Source organism: Orbicella faveolata, unplaced genomic scaffold (assembly GCF_042242905.1).
Source record: "Orbicella faveolata isolate gen_17 unplaced genomic scaffold, um_ofav_v1 contig_35, whole genome shotgun sequence".
NCBI classification, from domain to species: Eukaryota; Metazoa; Cnidaria; class Anthozoa; order Scleractinia; family Merulinidae; genus Orbicella; species Orbicella faveolata.
The window spans coordinates 6,794,553-6,811,160 of NW_028301564.1; the positions used below are offsets into that span (position 1 = coordinate 6,794,553).

The following is a 16,608-nucleotide window of genomic DNA, read 5'->3' on the forward strand; positions in this document are numbered from 1 at the left end:
GGGCTTCGTCGGATTCGAAACTTCGATCAAATCACATCAGAGTTCTGCTATCTGGGCTGCAGTAACCAATTTATTCACGACAGGACATCTTTGGAATACCGAATAGAAGGCTTCACGTCACCAATGTAACATGAGCGCGGAGTTGCGAAAATCTGCTGGCTCAGATATCAAGCGACTGCAGGAGATGGTCAAGCGGCTGGAGGAACAGAATGCGCAACTGAAAAATACTGATAACCGGCGAACACCGAACAAAGGTGAAGACAACATGGTGAAAGTCAAGTTAAATTTGGATGATGTCCCTTTATTGGATTTAAACGCAATGGTAGAAGAAGATGAAGATACTTGGTTAGTAAAGACAGTAAACAGAAAGGTTTTTTGGTCCCGGCCAGCTGTTTATTTTAGTTTCCTCGAACCTCATTTTATTTCTCTTCGCCTTTGAACTCGAACTGACCTTACGTACATGTATATATATAGCTACAATAAGTAGTTTATAAAGGGTAAATCGACACGTGAAAGGTCTTCTAAACGACAGGCGTCATTTCTTGTATCTCAAGTAACTTATAATACAGTGGCAGCCTTTAATTTCTGTTATTAAGAAACGAATGGGCTTATGGAATCTTCACGCTCATTGAAGTACAGTTCAATATTGTCAATTACTTAAAAACAAGCCACTTCAGGACTCTAGACGTCACCACCATGACGTGTGACTTCAGAGTTTGTTAAATGCTGAGGGCATGGAGCACCCTTAACACTTTTGTTATATACAGCAGAACTTCTGAATACGATCCTCATTGTCCCTTGAAACATTTCAAGTTAATCAGGGGCAAAAATTTAGAATGTACATATTATTATTAATTAAGAGCCTGTTTGGATTGAACAAGTTTCCCCACCCCTACCACAGTGAGTCACCCCTCATGCCACATTATTATGACAATTGTTTCCCACTTGTGAAGTGGAAGATCTGCACAAAAAAATTGATAGTAATGACGCAGTTCTATGGAGATCTAATTATGGTCTGTGATTAGTTGTTGCTTATAGTATAAGGAGCAGCCAATCTTAGATAGTGTGTATGGGATCTCTGTAGAGCTTCATCATCAATATGGAATTTCCCGGGTCGAATCTTAAATCTCTTTTGCATGCAGGAAGAATTGAGGGTGAGAATGTCTTTCTGCAGGAAACGGTCAAAATCATTTGAGTATTTATGCATACTTCTGAAAATTAAAAATATGAATCCTGACCATTTTACATGACTGCCAAACTTCGTCCTCAGCAGTTCACTATTCAAAGTGAGCCTTAAAACACCCACCTCTGCCCTTAAGGTGTTAATATAAAGAGTCTTGTATCTTCAAAGGTATTTCGACCTTGACGTATATAGACACCTTTGTACTAACGATACTCAGCTTTGTCCCTAAGGTGTCAATATAAAATGGCCTGTATATAAAAAAAATATATTTTGGCCCTAAGGTGCCAATATTAAAGAAGCCTGTATTTAAAAAATATTTGGAGTTGAACTTGTTTTACATGATTATATCAAAACTGGCTTGATCCATCTGGCATTTAAATAAGTTGCCAACAATTTATTTAAATGAAGTCAACAACATACATGAAGTGTTTTCTTGTTTCTCTTCACTGTTCAACATGATTGTCTCCATCAAAAAATTGTATTTATTAGTGAAAAGAGTTAGTAGCAACTAGCAAAACTATGTAACAGGCAGAATAGTGAGTACATTACTGTGGATATTTTTGTAGCCATAATTATGTATTTTTCTATATGTGCACAGTTGTATGTGTTGGAAGCCTGCCAAATAAATGATGTATTCATGTACTTTTCATTTGAAGCGAGAAATTAATCCAATCATCCATGAGGATTTGTTTAAAGTCTTAATTTGCTGCGAGTTACATGTATGTGCAACCAATATTGACTGTATGCTTCATTTTTGCAGTCCTGCTGTAAAATGTATCAGCATTGTATGACATCAATTGGTTGTCATGGTAAGGATTACCATGACAACTAATTAACCAACCAATTATTATATTTTGTTCCAATACCAATCAGGTTATATGTGTCCCCAAAACACCCACCATCAGCAGAACAGAAAAAGATCAGTCCCTATAAATATCTGAAGGACAGTTTAGATGTACCTGAACTCAATAAAGTGAGAGGATCTCTTTTGGCAAAACTGGAGTCAATTGCAGCACAGGAAGGTGAGTTTGTATCCTAGATTATAAATCAAAACAGTCTGAGATGTGTTTTAGTTCAGTATATTCTGCAGAGGTGCTGTGGCCTCGTGGTTAGTGCACTGGTCTCCTGATCAAGCAGTCCGGGTTCGAGCCCTGGCTGGGGACATTGTGTTGTGTTCTTGGGCAAGACACTTTACTCTTACAGTGCCTCTCTCCACCCAGGTGTATAAATGGGTACTGGCAACTTAACACTAGGGGTAACCCTGCGATGGACTGGCCTCCCATCCAGGGGGGAGTAGAAATGTTCTGGTAGTCACTTCATGCTACAGAAACCGGGATAAGCTCCAGCCTGATGGGCCACTTGGCTTATATACAGACTTTACCTTTACCATTTTTTGTTCTGTTTAGTCAACCTTTTGTGATCTATCATCCAATGTATCAGCATGATAGCAAACAGTTTATTTCTGCCTTTGGATTCTATTTTATTAGTTTCCAGTCTTGCCTACGTTAAAATTCTTATTCACCATCTTCAGTTTTTGCTGGACTTACATGTTGTACATATTTTTTTTCTTACAGCAAATTCAGGGCATTAATGGCTAGTTATGTCATTCTGTTTATGTCACTTACAATACTGTGAATAAGCTACAATTGATTTTTGTCTCCAAAGTATATCTGATCGAATTCGCAAAAACATGCCCGAATTGACTGAAAGACAGTCCCACTGGCCAGAAGTCCTCTGACCACCCCCCAGCAAACCACCAGCAGATAGGCTAGTGCTTGGGCCATGTGCCCGGCCTAGCCTTAACGCCCACCCTCCCCCTCCCTGGGTTTAAGGTTGCTAGCTTAGCCTGGATTTGGGTTACGCCCGAATCCAGGCGAAAACTTGGTGGGCGTGTTTTTGGGAAATCGCTCTGATATACAGTCACATATATGTATTGTGGATAAGTAATGTAATGTATTAACTGTTATGTAGTAATGTAAACATTTTCTATTACAGAAGCTCTTTCAAGATCTCCTCCCCATTCTAGTGTGGATGGTCGTCATAATTCTTCAGTGCAGTCAAGACCTCCTCATGACAATAGTAAGTGCTGTTTGTTATACAGTTTCATAATCAATTAGAGCTTTATTTTGGAAACATATATTTGTGATTCACCAGTAAGAATGTATAATTTATGTCAAACTAAAGGTTCAGTTGAAACTACAATGCCGCTGAGTGATGATGACGATGATGATCATGTTCAAGTCACACCACGTAGACGTGTTCCTTTAACAACTGCAAGCCTCGATGATTCTGATCTAGTTGTGAAAGGTACATGTGTTTCAGTTATATAGTGATTCATACTCTGCGAATTAATCATTTATCTATTAAGTCTGTGAGATTTTTTGGAACCTAACATACTGCCTAACATACATGTGATCATGAAACGTTATGTAAGTTGTTGACTCCAAATTATCCAAACCTTAATTCTGTTGACTTTTTAATTATTCATTGTTTCTTTGTGCTCATTAACTAGTCTTTTTGAACATTGACTTCAAAAACTGTTTCAATCTGTGAGTGGCAACAAATTAGAATAATCAAGCCTTGGGTCTCTTTTTTGTATATAACATTCTTTCTAGAGTTGTAAAAATGATGAAAGTTAAAATTTCTTTGATTTTGTCATTGTACATAGGATATTTTACCTTAGTTAGATTATTACCATTGTTAAATTATATTTTATTTAAATATTTGTTTTCGTTTGATATAAACAGCTCCATATCAGCCTAGTTTATAAGCTGCCTTAATTATTCAACCTGCTTATCAAATAATATGTGGTCTGTGTATGTATAATGACTTTGGAGTAGTTAAGTACTGAGCTGTCTGGCCAGTGGTAAAGTATGAGTACATGTATTATTAACGACCCTAGTCAGCTGCCGCCATTTTCAAGGCCATCAAATTTAGTCATATTGCATATAGTGAAGTGAAATCTTATTGCTTTACTGTAACTCGTGTTCCTGAAAGTATATTTAATTATCTTTAGTAGTTTCACAGTGATTTCCTTCTTTTTGACATGCACCGAATAAAATATAATGGCCAAACTCTTGCATGTAAACAAAAACAAAGTTGTGGCTGACTAGGACCCTTTAAGAATCACTGCATTCTCTTATGGCAGGTCTGAGAAGAAGAGGAGCACCATCAAAGCCAATACCATCAGCAAGTAATTAAACCAAACAGTTTATTTTATTGCCAGTTTGTAGTGTAATTAATACATGCAATGATACCATAGTCTGTTCACCATATTTAATTAACACAAGGACAGTAGACACAGAAAATCAACCTACTCCCAACAGAGCTATCTCAATTAAGAGAAGACATCTCAGTTTCTAGGGTGGACATAAACTGTTGTACATAAATCATGCCAATATAACTCTGTCAGACTCAAGACACTCCTATCCCTTTGATCAAATTTTCTTAGTTTACCCTCCCCCTGGCATTTCTTTCAAACGTTATATGGTGTACCTGCCCATATTGATTTAGCTCCTGCAGTTTACATTGTATTTGAACCTGCTTTTAAAAGGGAATCAAGTCATTATTTTTGAAAGCCATATGACCTTAATGCCTCCACAGTCAAGTGCAGATCAATACCCTCAATCAATACACTAGATTGAGCCTCAATCAACACTAGTTTGACACCTCAGTTGACACATAATCAACACTTGATTGACATCCTGGTTGAGAGTCAACTAATTTTTGCAGACATGCCATTGAGTGTCAATTGATACATATGAGTCGGTTGACACTCGACCAACTTTCGACTGACTGTCAATCGAGTGCCAATTAAGTTGCCAATCAAGATGGCCATCAAGTGTTGATTGACATGTCGATTGAGGGACTTAATTACAACAGCACTCTAGCATGGAGGACTGGGATTTATTTCAGACCAGGTATTTGGTGGAGAAAATATGTTTCTCCCAGAACCTTATACTTAAACTGATACAATACAGAGCTCTGTTATTTAAAAGTGTCTGTGACAGATATTTTGTTATTGGTTTATGGGGATCTACCTGATATTGTGATATGGAAATCGAAAAATAGAATTGGATATTGTTGTTTTTTACTGAGCTGTAGCCATCTGAAAACATGAAATTCCACTTCCGGTTGGGTCAGACACCATGTGGAGTTTAAGGACCTGGGACTTGTCAGGCTCTGACATCAAAACAAAAATGTAGATCTACTTATTATCTTTCATAAATGTGTAGAATTTTGGACCAAAATTAGAATTATGTTTGCTTGCCTAATCCATAGTACAGTGGAATCCTGATTTTTTAAACTTCCAAGGGAAATGAAAATTAGTTCAAAAGATCCGAGATTCAAGAAATGGGGGGAGGGGGGGGGGGGATAAACTACATTGTTTGACTGAGGAGGGGAAACGACTTTTGGTTCGAGTTATTGATCGGGAGGGTTTGAAAAATGGGGATTCCACCATATACCGAATTTCACTTATTTTTTCATTTCTATTCGTTTGGTTCAAAAAAATAAGTAGATCTGCATTCTTGTTTTGAAGTCACAGCCTGACTAGTCGGACTAGGTCCTAACCCCCCACAGTTCCTGACCCAACTGGAGTAGCAGAATTACATTGTTTGATAATTTCCATCATTGAGATGTGTGTGACTAGGGTGTGAAATTACAAGTCAATTTTTTTTTTACAAGTTTATCCAACACTTTCTGCAGGGTTGCTAGTGCATTTTAATTTCTTCAAAGATCCAGTGTTCATTAGGGTCATCTGAATGATGTTTGATCATACTGATGTTTAAGTTGATGACCTTGTAGATTCACCTCAGAACTCAAGACCAGTGAATGAAGATGATGACAGTGATGATAACAGTGCACAATACATACCACAGAGACGTGTTCCAGCATTTAATTCTTCTAGTCAGGAGAATTCAAGCCTAGTAGTAAAAGGTAATAATTTAAAATGCCTGTTTGTCAAAAGGTTTAAAAGTTGGTTAGTCATTTGTATAACTGTGTGGAAAGTCAACAACTCGAATTTCTTTTATTTTTCTCCAATCATTTTGCAGCTTCAGTGAGTCTAATATTAAGAACTGGCTCGTATGTTTTTGCTTGAAACAAACCTGACTAAGTGTACTACTTTTATGAACATTCAAATGCTTATGTTATGGCAGGTCCACTGAAACGAAGAGGAGCATCACCTCAGCCAAGAGCATCACTTGGTTAGTGTTAACACATAGTAAAGTCTTTGTAAAATCATGTGTAACTAGTAATGAATCCAAACAGATTGGAAGTAATACTCAGTCAATCCATGTTGTGCATATCAGGATATAAGGCCCCAAAGAACACTCAACAGCACTAGCACCAGACCTTTGCCAACTTGTAACCCTCCAAAACTCCAACCACTTTCTACTATCTCTTGCTCCACGACTCATTTCTATGCCCCCCTTGGTCCTGAACCTAAGAAGAAATTGAGCAGGCCATCTTGTTCCTTTTCCATGTATTTAGAATGGTTGTATATTGTTAAAAGGAAGACAACAATGCTGTATTTAATAGTTATGAAAGAGGAATAAAATTTGTCTCTTGTGAATCTCTGATTGTGCATGTATATATGCTGAAAAGTGATGAAACTGTAACAGTTTTAAATTTCAGTGAAGGTGATTATTTTAGGTACATTATATACAATAAGCATTTCAAAAATAAATTTAGCTTTATATGTGTTTATTAACAACATGTGGCTTCATTGCAATTAGATGATGACGATGATAGTGATGGTGTAGTTCCACAAAGACGTAACCAAGTATCTCAAGAACATGAGGACTTGGTGGTGAAAGGTGAAGCTTTTTTTTTTTTTAATGTTCGCATTTTTGACCTGTTTTGCTTGTATGAGCAGTTAATTACAACAAGGGAAAAAAGGTATACATGAGCACAATTCTTGCAGCGAGGTTACATGTACTTACAAAAGTAACAATGTGAGAAACTGTCATGATAAAATATGTTATAGGGTTGCTTTGCACAAGACAAGGCAAACTTATCAACACAATGGGTCCTCTTTTGATCAAAATGTGAAAAGAACTATCATGGTAAAGATTCGTTGAAATCAAGGCGTGGATTTGAAATCATTTGAATGTATGTAGTCACTCACAAGCAGGAAGATGACAGGGGGAAAAGTTTGTCTTCTCTTTTTCAGTTTCTTCTGAGCCACAAGTGGGGAATTCTTGGTTTTCACCAGTCTTGTGATCAAAACTAAAAATCGTAACCATTCAATAAATAAATTCAAGAATCTGGGATAGATGATTGCTTTATACACAACCTCGCCAAGAATCAGGTTTCTGCTGTTTTTCATTCGCCCATTATTCGCAGAAGTGTGTCACCCAAACTTATCTAGAACTTTGTATGGAGATGCCATTTTTGTGCCCTTCGGAGGGTCACAAACATGGCGGCTGTAAAGTAACAAAAACATCTGTCATCGAGTTTTGCTATTAAAACGAAAATTTTTACTCTAGAGCTCCGACACATTGAAATAAATGCTTCTTCTAGTGCAAGCACCGTTTATTTAGCAAGAGCTGAAGCAATCTTTTGACCGACACAACAGTCTTTTCAGGCTGCCATTTTCATGTCACACAACATAAAAGCTTGGAGTGCTCTATTACAAAAAGGAAAACTTTGTTGAGCTAAAACATTGTCAAATGTCACGTTCCTATAGGGTCTTTTATCTGATGAAACTAAAACCTCAGAAGGAAAGATAATTTCTAATTTTTGAATATGACTGTGTCACATTCATACCAAGAATAGAGCTGAAAAAGGCTCCATAGATTAATGTTTAACCATTGAGCATGATGTTTATCTCTCAGGTCCATTACGGAGAAGAGGGCCTGGAACTCCTCAAGCAAGACAACCAGCGCCAGCTGGTGAGTTCATTAACAAAAATTTACTAAAGTAGATTGATTGCTTATAGGCTAGGATTGGCTGTAGGAATGACTACTGGGGAAACTATTTTTTCTCAATAGAGGGGAGGTCTGAATGTTCATGTTTTTTTGTGTGCATTATGGGTGAGGAGTGCTGGACAAATTGAACCATTTCTGGTCACATTGATCTGATCAAGTTTGTGAATTTTGATTGATGCCATGCAGGTCTGTAGTACATTTTCTCTAAGTAATAGTGGCACATTCTCCTGTAGGATTGGGATGAATTTAAGGTGGCATTTAAAAATGTAACTACAGTGTTAAATTTCCAACAACATAAAAAATATGTCACTTTCTTGTGGCAAAGTTTAGTAAATTGTAAAGTTTGGAATCTGCTTGTTTTATATAATAAAGAATAAAAAAGTGTGAATGATGTTGTCTATACATCAGTCTTCCAATTGATTACAAGTAAGAACCAATCAAAATGTGAGAATAATTTGACTTATAATGCATCATATATTTTCACTCATGAGCGATTGGTCTAAATGCATCACATGACTGAATATCCCCCAACTAAAACTGGGGAATATCCAAGGATACTCCCCAATGTGTTGCAAAAAATATTCGATGGTTAATTAACACAATAGCTTCCATTTGTCATGAAAATATGCTCGAATATTTGTCCATGGACATTATCTGTTCCTCAAAGCTCACAGTTTTCCTCGAGCTACGCTCATGGAAAACTGTTCACTTCTCGGAACAGATAATGTCTGCAGACAAATGTACGAGCATATTTTTGCACCAAATGAAGAGTATTGTCTACATATTATGTGAAATGCGATTGATGTCATGGCAAGTTGATTATATATAATCTGACAACTAAAATATTCTCTATATGGGTATTTGATTTGTGAAATGGTTATCAGATTTTGGTGAAACTAAACCCTGGAGTGGATATAGGATTTTAGAGTAGGGGGTGACTCGAGATAAGGACCTCCAAGGGCAGTCCCCTTTAGGGGGTCTGGGGGTATCCTCCCCTGTAAAATTTTTAAAATTGAGGTCCTATAAAGTCAGCATGTTATATTGTCTCACTTTTTTTTATTTAAGGGGTTCGACCAAACCCCCCTGAACCCCTCCCCCCTCCCCTATAGATATCCTCCTTAGAAACCTAGTGTTGTGTAACATGTGGCGCATATTTTGATAGGTCCACTGAAAAGGAGAGGAGAATCCCCCCAGTCCAGAGCGTCACTTAGTGAGTGTGTCATAATTTGTTGACTATTGTATGTAGGTCTTTGAATTCAAAACTGAGCAAACCCAATTACTCCAGACCAGAAATAACTACTGAAACATCACCAACATGACATCGACTTTTAACAAAATGTCCTAAATGGCCATAACATTCTAACCACATCACATGTAAGAACTAATTTCCGACTTACATGTATTGAAATATGACAACTGGATGACTGATATTTCAAGGAAAGTGGGTGCTTACCAAGAACAAACAAGCAAGTGTTATGATATACCACTTGTTTGTTTAACATACAATTACATGTACATGTACCCATATAACTTAAATTAAATATATAATTTTCATTGCACCCAACCTCCTTTTTTTTTCAACAAGATGTGGCGTCATTTGAAATGGATGACGATGACGAGAGTGATGGTGTAGTTCCACAAAGGCGTGTTCAAGTATCTCAAGAACACGAGGACTTAGTAGTAAAAGGTGAAGAAAGGCGTTTTATGACTTTCTTAGGGTTTGCAGTGCAATTCCGATTTCTCGAACCCTCATTTTTTCGAACCTCCCCATAACTCAAGCCAAAAGTCGTTTCCCTCTCCTCAGTCAAACACTGTAATTTTATCCCCGATTTCTCAAATCATCAGATTTTTCGAACCAAATTTAGTTTCCTTTGAAGGTTTCTTTTCTTTTCTCGGCCGTACTGATATGATTTTGAAAGCCATGTAGTAGGCAGATACCACAGTTTATAGAACAGTTTTCAGCTGGGTGTTGTAAAACCAAAACCAAACCAATAACATAGCCAGTCAAGGAACCGTAGTAAACCCAAATCAAAGTAATATCCTGATTACTTTCAACACTCGATTGACAATTGCTCTTACTATCAGTCATTTGCTTTCAATTGTTGTTTGTCCATTTGGTTGGTTAGTCGACTATTTGCTTGCTTTTTATTTTGTTTGTTTTTCTGTGATAGCCTAAACTTTATATAGTAGACAATTGTATTTTCGAAGACAGTTTATAGTTTGTTGAGGGAAATTTTCTTTTTATACTTTAGGTCCATTACGGAGAAGAGGGGGCCCTCCACAAGCAAGACAACCTGTGGCAGCTGGTGAGTTGGTGAACAAACGTTAATGTCAAGGTTAAATCAACACGGTGAATTACAGGTGTGTCACTCATTTTCTTTAATTTCTTTTTCTTTCATTTTTTTCAAGCTGACAGTGACGAGGACTTAACACATGTGCAGCCCAGAAGACGTGTCCCAGCTGCAAACAATCAACATCAAGACGATTACAATAGTAAGTGTTTGAAGATTGCTCTCCTCTGTTGTGATACTTCTGAACAGTTACAGGTTGCGGGACATTGTAAGAAACTTAATAGTCTGATTATGATAGACTGCAGAATAAATGTGGCATGTTGGAAATCAAAGATTGTGTTTTCAATTTGTCTCCAGGCTCTTGGCAGCGAGAAGAGTTGAGATCTGATCATGACATTCCTATAGTAACAGCAGGTACATGTAACTTCACTTGACGGAATCTCTTCCCGCAGAACATATAATGAGCGATAACAATCTAAGTTTGTTTTATCCACACCATTTACCCCTTTTTGTTGTTTGAATATATGTATATTGTTAAAATGGATTTATTGCATTGGTCTGAAGTTTAAAGTGCAAACATAGTCACTGTATTGGTTCTCAGATCAAACTGTATGTTTAGATTCATTCAGTTCTAACTTATTTGCTTTTGCTGAAATGTTGAAAGCGTTTTTAACTCATACATGTCTAGGTAGAGAAATAACTGTGACTTTTCGTCAAAGCTGATAATAAGTTTAGCTATCTCTCTCACTGATAGTGAATTTGTTCAGACTCCTTTTTCTGTTACATAATTATTTTTGTCTTTTCAAATTCTACTTAAAGTGAGAAGACGTGAACCGAATCAAGTCAGAAGACGTGAACCTGGAGCGCGGCCACGGACAGCAGAGGATGTCGAAGTACGCAGGCGCAGTTTGCCTCAAGCTCCAACACAAAGTAGAGGCGCTCCTGGCCAGGTTTCTGCCAGTAGACGTCCTAACACGCCACCACACACACCATCACCAAGGAAACCAGTGACACCCAGAGGTCAGCTGGCAGCACCTAGGTATGAGATAACAATCAGTTTCTCACTTGTTACCAGTTATAATAATAATAATAAGTAGGTAAAAAGGTCAAGTCTTCATACAAGCCAAGTGGCCCATCAGGCTGGAGCCTATAATAATAAGTAATAAACTTTTATTTATCCACGGTAGCGATTAAAGCTGTCAGCTCCGAGAGGTTTTTTTCCGGGTACTCCGGTTTTTCCCTCTCCTTAGAAACAAACATTTCCAAATTCCAATGCGATCCGCATTATTGTCAAGCACTTTATCATGAGCTTCTGGTTCGGGTGATTACGCAAACACTCCCTGTGTTTGACATTAAATATGCATTTACATTTTTTTTTAACTTTACCCTTACCTATTACAAGCCTTTTATAATAAGGACTAATTTTAACCTGAAAATGTTAGTGTCTTTCTTTTTTTCATGTTAATTCAGTTTTATCCTAATTACAAGTATAACCTGCAAGCCACACATGTACACACTGCGGATCTATTTTTTTTATTTCTCCAAGGAGAATTCCAACGCCTCGAGGAGTGAGTCCGGCAAGATCCAATGGTGATGACAGTTGGAGTGAGGGGTTCTACTGATCACATGCAGTATTGCTCAGCATTCAGGCGAGAATGAACGGAAGTCTCGTGCCACTGCAATATTCAGAGACCAAATCTAGTGTATTTTATTTGTGTGGACTACCAACTATTTAGTTGTTTTACGCAAATTCAGTGACAAGGGTGAACTGGTCTCGAACATTTTGCGTTCTCGACAAAATGAACAATCAAGCAATGTGGACAAATCGAGATCTGGAAAATTGGATTCAAGCCATGCTATACATGGTGCGGGATGGGTGGGTAGTCAGTATTTGTTTTAACGTATTTGTTTATTCTGATTTTATTTTTAAGTTTTAACCCTACACTAATTGGACCATTTTTAGGATGGCGTCAATAGCCCTTTTTACGTTCGTTTCCGTCTTGGGTGGAGACACGTTCTTGTGTCTGGGGGCGGTGATTTTTTGGTGCTGACCAAAAGAATCGCGGTCTCCGCAAACGAGATTGTTTTAGGGAATATTGATGACATAAGTTGTACTACAACAAGTCAACTAGGCGCTCGCCTGACTTGCCAGCTTCTCTCGCTTCTCAAGACTTGCTAAGTTTGATGAAGATTATCCCAACATAACAATTTGATATTCAATCGGAATCCGGTGATCCGGTGACAGATGAACGATCGCCTGTGGCTGTGAAAAGTAGGCTCTCAAAGTAAAATTATAGCAGAAAGTCGTCGTTTTAAGGTGGTTCAAGACAGTTCCAGCAGTTAGATTTTGATGGGTCGTTTATAACCACTCGTTATCACTTGATGCTACAATCGTGATATCAAAAACTGACCAGTCATTGGTGAACACATTGTTATCATTTTCGTGACACAATAGTTTACCATAGCAACAGTATGACCTGCTAAAAACACTCTTAATTTCAGCTCTAGGGGCTTATAATTCAAAAACGGCACGGTAAGATCTTTTTGTATCATCAAATTTTAATAAGCATGATAAGAAGCAACTTTTGGTAAAGTTTTAAAACAATTTGTAAAGAGGGTTCAGAGCCGCCATAAAGTTTTGAAATTTTAAGGTGGCTCTGAACCCTGTGTACATAATAATCAAAATCTAAATGCTGGAGACAGTTTTGAGCGACCTTAAGGAGAAGAAATGAACGTGTGTATGGAATTCAGGCACAATAAACTTAACTATAACGCTGCGTCAGTTTTGAAAATTATGCCATTCTAGAAAATAATATTTAATAATTACTTTCTTCCATGTAAATAAACCGGGTGCATTTTATTGGGAAAGGGAATATTAGAACTTGGTTTGAATGATATAAACAATCAAACAATAAACAGTGTGAAAATCAACTTTGTTTCTAAGAGACTTCAAATTTAAGAGAGCGTTAATTTTTATCAAGGGAATAATGCGACTTAAGGTTGCAAAACAGGAAACTGGAGCTATTGGGAGAATGCTAAGCTGAGTGATAAAAAGAATACAGACCATATTTGCAGTTGAAGTGTAGCCATGGCAACTTCATGGAGCCGATCACGACACGAAGCCCTTTCCTACTGTATATTCCGTGAATTTCGTTTGTAACGACCCTCGTTACTTTGAGACAAACTAACTTCCGAGTTAGGATTTCGAGTTGGATTTCGAGTTGGATTTTCGAGTTAGGGTATCGAGTTAGGATTTCGAGTTGGATTTTCGAGTTAGGATTTCGAGTTGGATTTTCGAGTAAGGATGTAGAGTCGGTTTTTTTCACTAGTAATCCAGCTGCAACGAATCGGCGAGTTTGTCCGTAAACCGTCTCGTAGATTTCCAGTCCAATTCAGCCAACAAAAGAATTCCTGTAGGGGTGGGGTTAGTGTTTTGCCTTTTATTGCACGTAAACAGCTACATTTGAATCACGTGGTGCCAGAACGACCAAAAGGAGGAATAAACCTATACGTCGAGCTCGGGAAACATAAGCTCGATCAGATAGTTGCAAGGAACAAAAGAATGTTTCTGGAGAAACGTATAGCCTTCTCAAAATAAAGCTACGGCGTCTCAGAAGAAAAACGTACAAGGACAAATGATATAATATCCGTGATAAAAATCTACCCACTATACTTGCAAACAGTTTTAATCACAGCCGGCTCGGCGTCACAATATAGAATGCAAGTGAGTAAAATTCATATTTTGTCCCTCGAAAGCAAACACATGGAGACTTAAAAACATATCTTGCAATATCAATGAGCCTAAAAAAGGCATAAACACATGGCAAATTACAAGGGTGTCAAACTCGACGAAGCGACATGCAGATAACAGCGGAAATCATGCAGACCTATGACCTCTAAACCTTTTGCTATAGCACGGTCTTACGGCTCAATTCTACGTAAAATTCCTCCTTATAACACAACATGAAGTGCCCTTCATAAACACGAGTGAAGCAACAAAAAGGTCGATTGACCGAACAGAGAACGACAAATGTACAAATGTCACTAACCGTAGGAGTCGTGTAGGCTTGTCAACCCCATTTTACACTGATGTCACTGATTAGCCATCGACTGCCTAGAAATCTAGAAAAAATGCCGTTAAAAAAAAACAAAAAATAACGAGGTCGAGCTTCAAACAAATAAGGATCGAAAAGTACATTACGCCATTGGCTAGCTCTATCTTGACCAATAGGAGTCGTGTTTGGCCTGTCAATCATTTAAATCATCAAACCACTAAAAATTTATTGGAAATCCCGTCAAAAAAATCCCGCCAAAAAATCTAACTCGAAAATCCAACTCGAAAATCCAACTCGAAATCCAACTCGAAATCCAACTCGAAATCCTAACTCGGTAAAAAGGCAACCTCCGTTACTTTCACCTTTCGAGGCCTTTGGGGCTCGCTACTTTCGGAGAGCGAAAAAAACGTCATAAAGTTTTTGCGGCCAAATTATTTTTAGGAAATGAAAGACGGACATACGTAAAAACAGAGAAACAGTCTTAAAAGGTGAAATTCTTCGTTCCAGTAAATGTGTGTTGCTGCCACATGGTTTACCGCTTCATACCCGCTACTTTTGGGGCGTCGTCCGTAAGCTACTCGCAGAGTCTTTATTGTTATCCAAGAGAGACTATAATGACGTTGTTAGTTAAGCCATGCATGTTTACCTAGTTAGACGTTTACAACGCGTTCAGCTCGCCGCTGCTGGCTTTGTAACTGGCAAATTTGCAGAGGTGTAACATATTGCACAAACTCTCCGCTCTAGCAGCGAAATCAGACGTGACACACGCACACGCCTGGAACTTTCAATTTCTGCCCCTCAAACGCCTTAAATTCCGTGCCTGCCTCACTTAGATCTTTCCATAATATGCATGAGTTCAATCGCTGGGCCAAACTATATTTTAAACGAAAAGCTGAGGAAAGACTTTTCATTTAATTTTAACTCATTTTAAATCTTTTAACATTTATAATTTTTAATTTGATATTTTGGCTTTTGTTGTAAGCTAGCTGTATCATATAAACTCTTGGTCTTCGGCCATCGTAGCTTGATCAAAAATATAAAACAAACAGGGGTGATAAACATTTTCAAAACATGCATTTTATGAACTTGACGTTTGGTATGCTAGTCAACATACGTTTTCAAAAGTATAACCGTTAAAATATTTTGGAAAGCTATTTATACTGTATCAATGGTACACCTCAATGGGGTTCTGGAACCTAGACAGAAAACATCTGCAGTAGAAATTTAAGGTAATTCCACTGAAATAGAACCTGCTTTGAGATTTTTGTGAAATTTTGCCTATTGATTGTTTATATTATAGGAACTGAAATTTTGAAATAAAAATGAGGGATCCCCATGTTCGTTTAGGAGCAACAGCACCTTGTTTACATCCAATAAATCCCAGTCACGATTGCTTGCCAAATTCACGTTTCCGACGATTGTTTTTTGTTCTACACTGAGAATTGGTCCATATTTATTTTACACAGAGAAATATATTATTCAATTCAAAACAACAGAAAAAATGATAGGTCACCATACTCGTTTGCGAGAAAATGACGGTTCACCTCTATGGCGAGGTCCAGCCGTACAGAAAAAGCCTCCATTTTTTAAAGCGCGCGCGCTAATCACGCGTGAAATTATGCGCAGTAAAGCTACCGTTGCTCTCAGGTGATATGTCTCTGGTCCGAAGATGATGGTTGTCTCCGTAGTCATTTTAAATGAAGCGAAGCCTGAAACGTTTTTAGTCCGTGGTTTTCATTGTGAGACAAGTGGTATGCGCTTGGCTTAACAATGAGCCCCCCCCCCCCCCCCCCGCCATGTTTCAAAATGCTCTGCTGCCCCCGCCTTGTATTATTGCTATATGTCTAGTGACACTTTGTGGAGCTTTGAATGGTTTATAGACCTGTACTAAACAGAATTGTACAGAAGGAATCATTCAAACTGTGTGGTGCTGGGTCTATCTGTTAATTAACTTTAAAATGTGACTTAATGACATTGTTTTGGGAAAGAGATAAATGCAATCCAGGTAAGATGAAAATTGTTTTACAGTACTGTAAAGCAAAGTTCATTTGCAGTATCCTTGAAATAAAGGTTCTCTTTACGGATAGAGCCAGTCATATGGTTCACATAACAAAGTTTGAAAATGTAATAAACAAGCAGAGTAACTC

At 37.8% G+C, this 16,608-nt stretch overlaps 1 protein-coding gene across 1 annotated transcript; it reads left to right on the plus strand.

Annotated features, from left to right (window-relative positions):
- On the plus strand, positions 1-13,337 carry LOC110047650 (uncharacterized). The gene is made up of 16 exons (XM_089272919.1): positions 1-345; positions 2,057-2,205; positions 3,179-3,262; positions 3,368-3,490; positions 4,332-4,376; positions 5,990-6,121; positions 6,343-6,390; positions 6,922-7,002; positions 8,023-8,079; positions 9,278-9,325; positions 9,701-9,802; positions 10,368-10,421; positions 10,525-10,608; positions 10,764-10,820; positions 11,226-11,445; positions 11,953-13,337. Exons 1-16 carry the CDS (start codon positions 131-133, stop codon positions 12,026-12,028), a joined length of 1,575 nt encoding a protein of 524 aa, XP_089129045.1. The 5' UTR covers positions 1-130; the 3' UTR covers positions 12,029-13,337.
- The last annotated feature ends 3,271 nt before the right edge of the window (positions 13,338-16,608 follow it).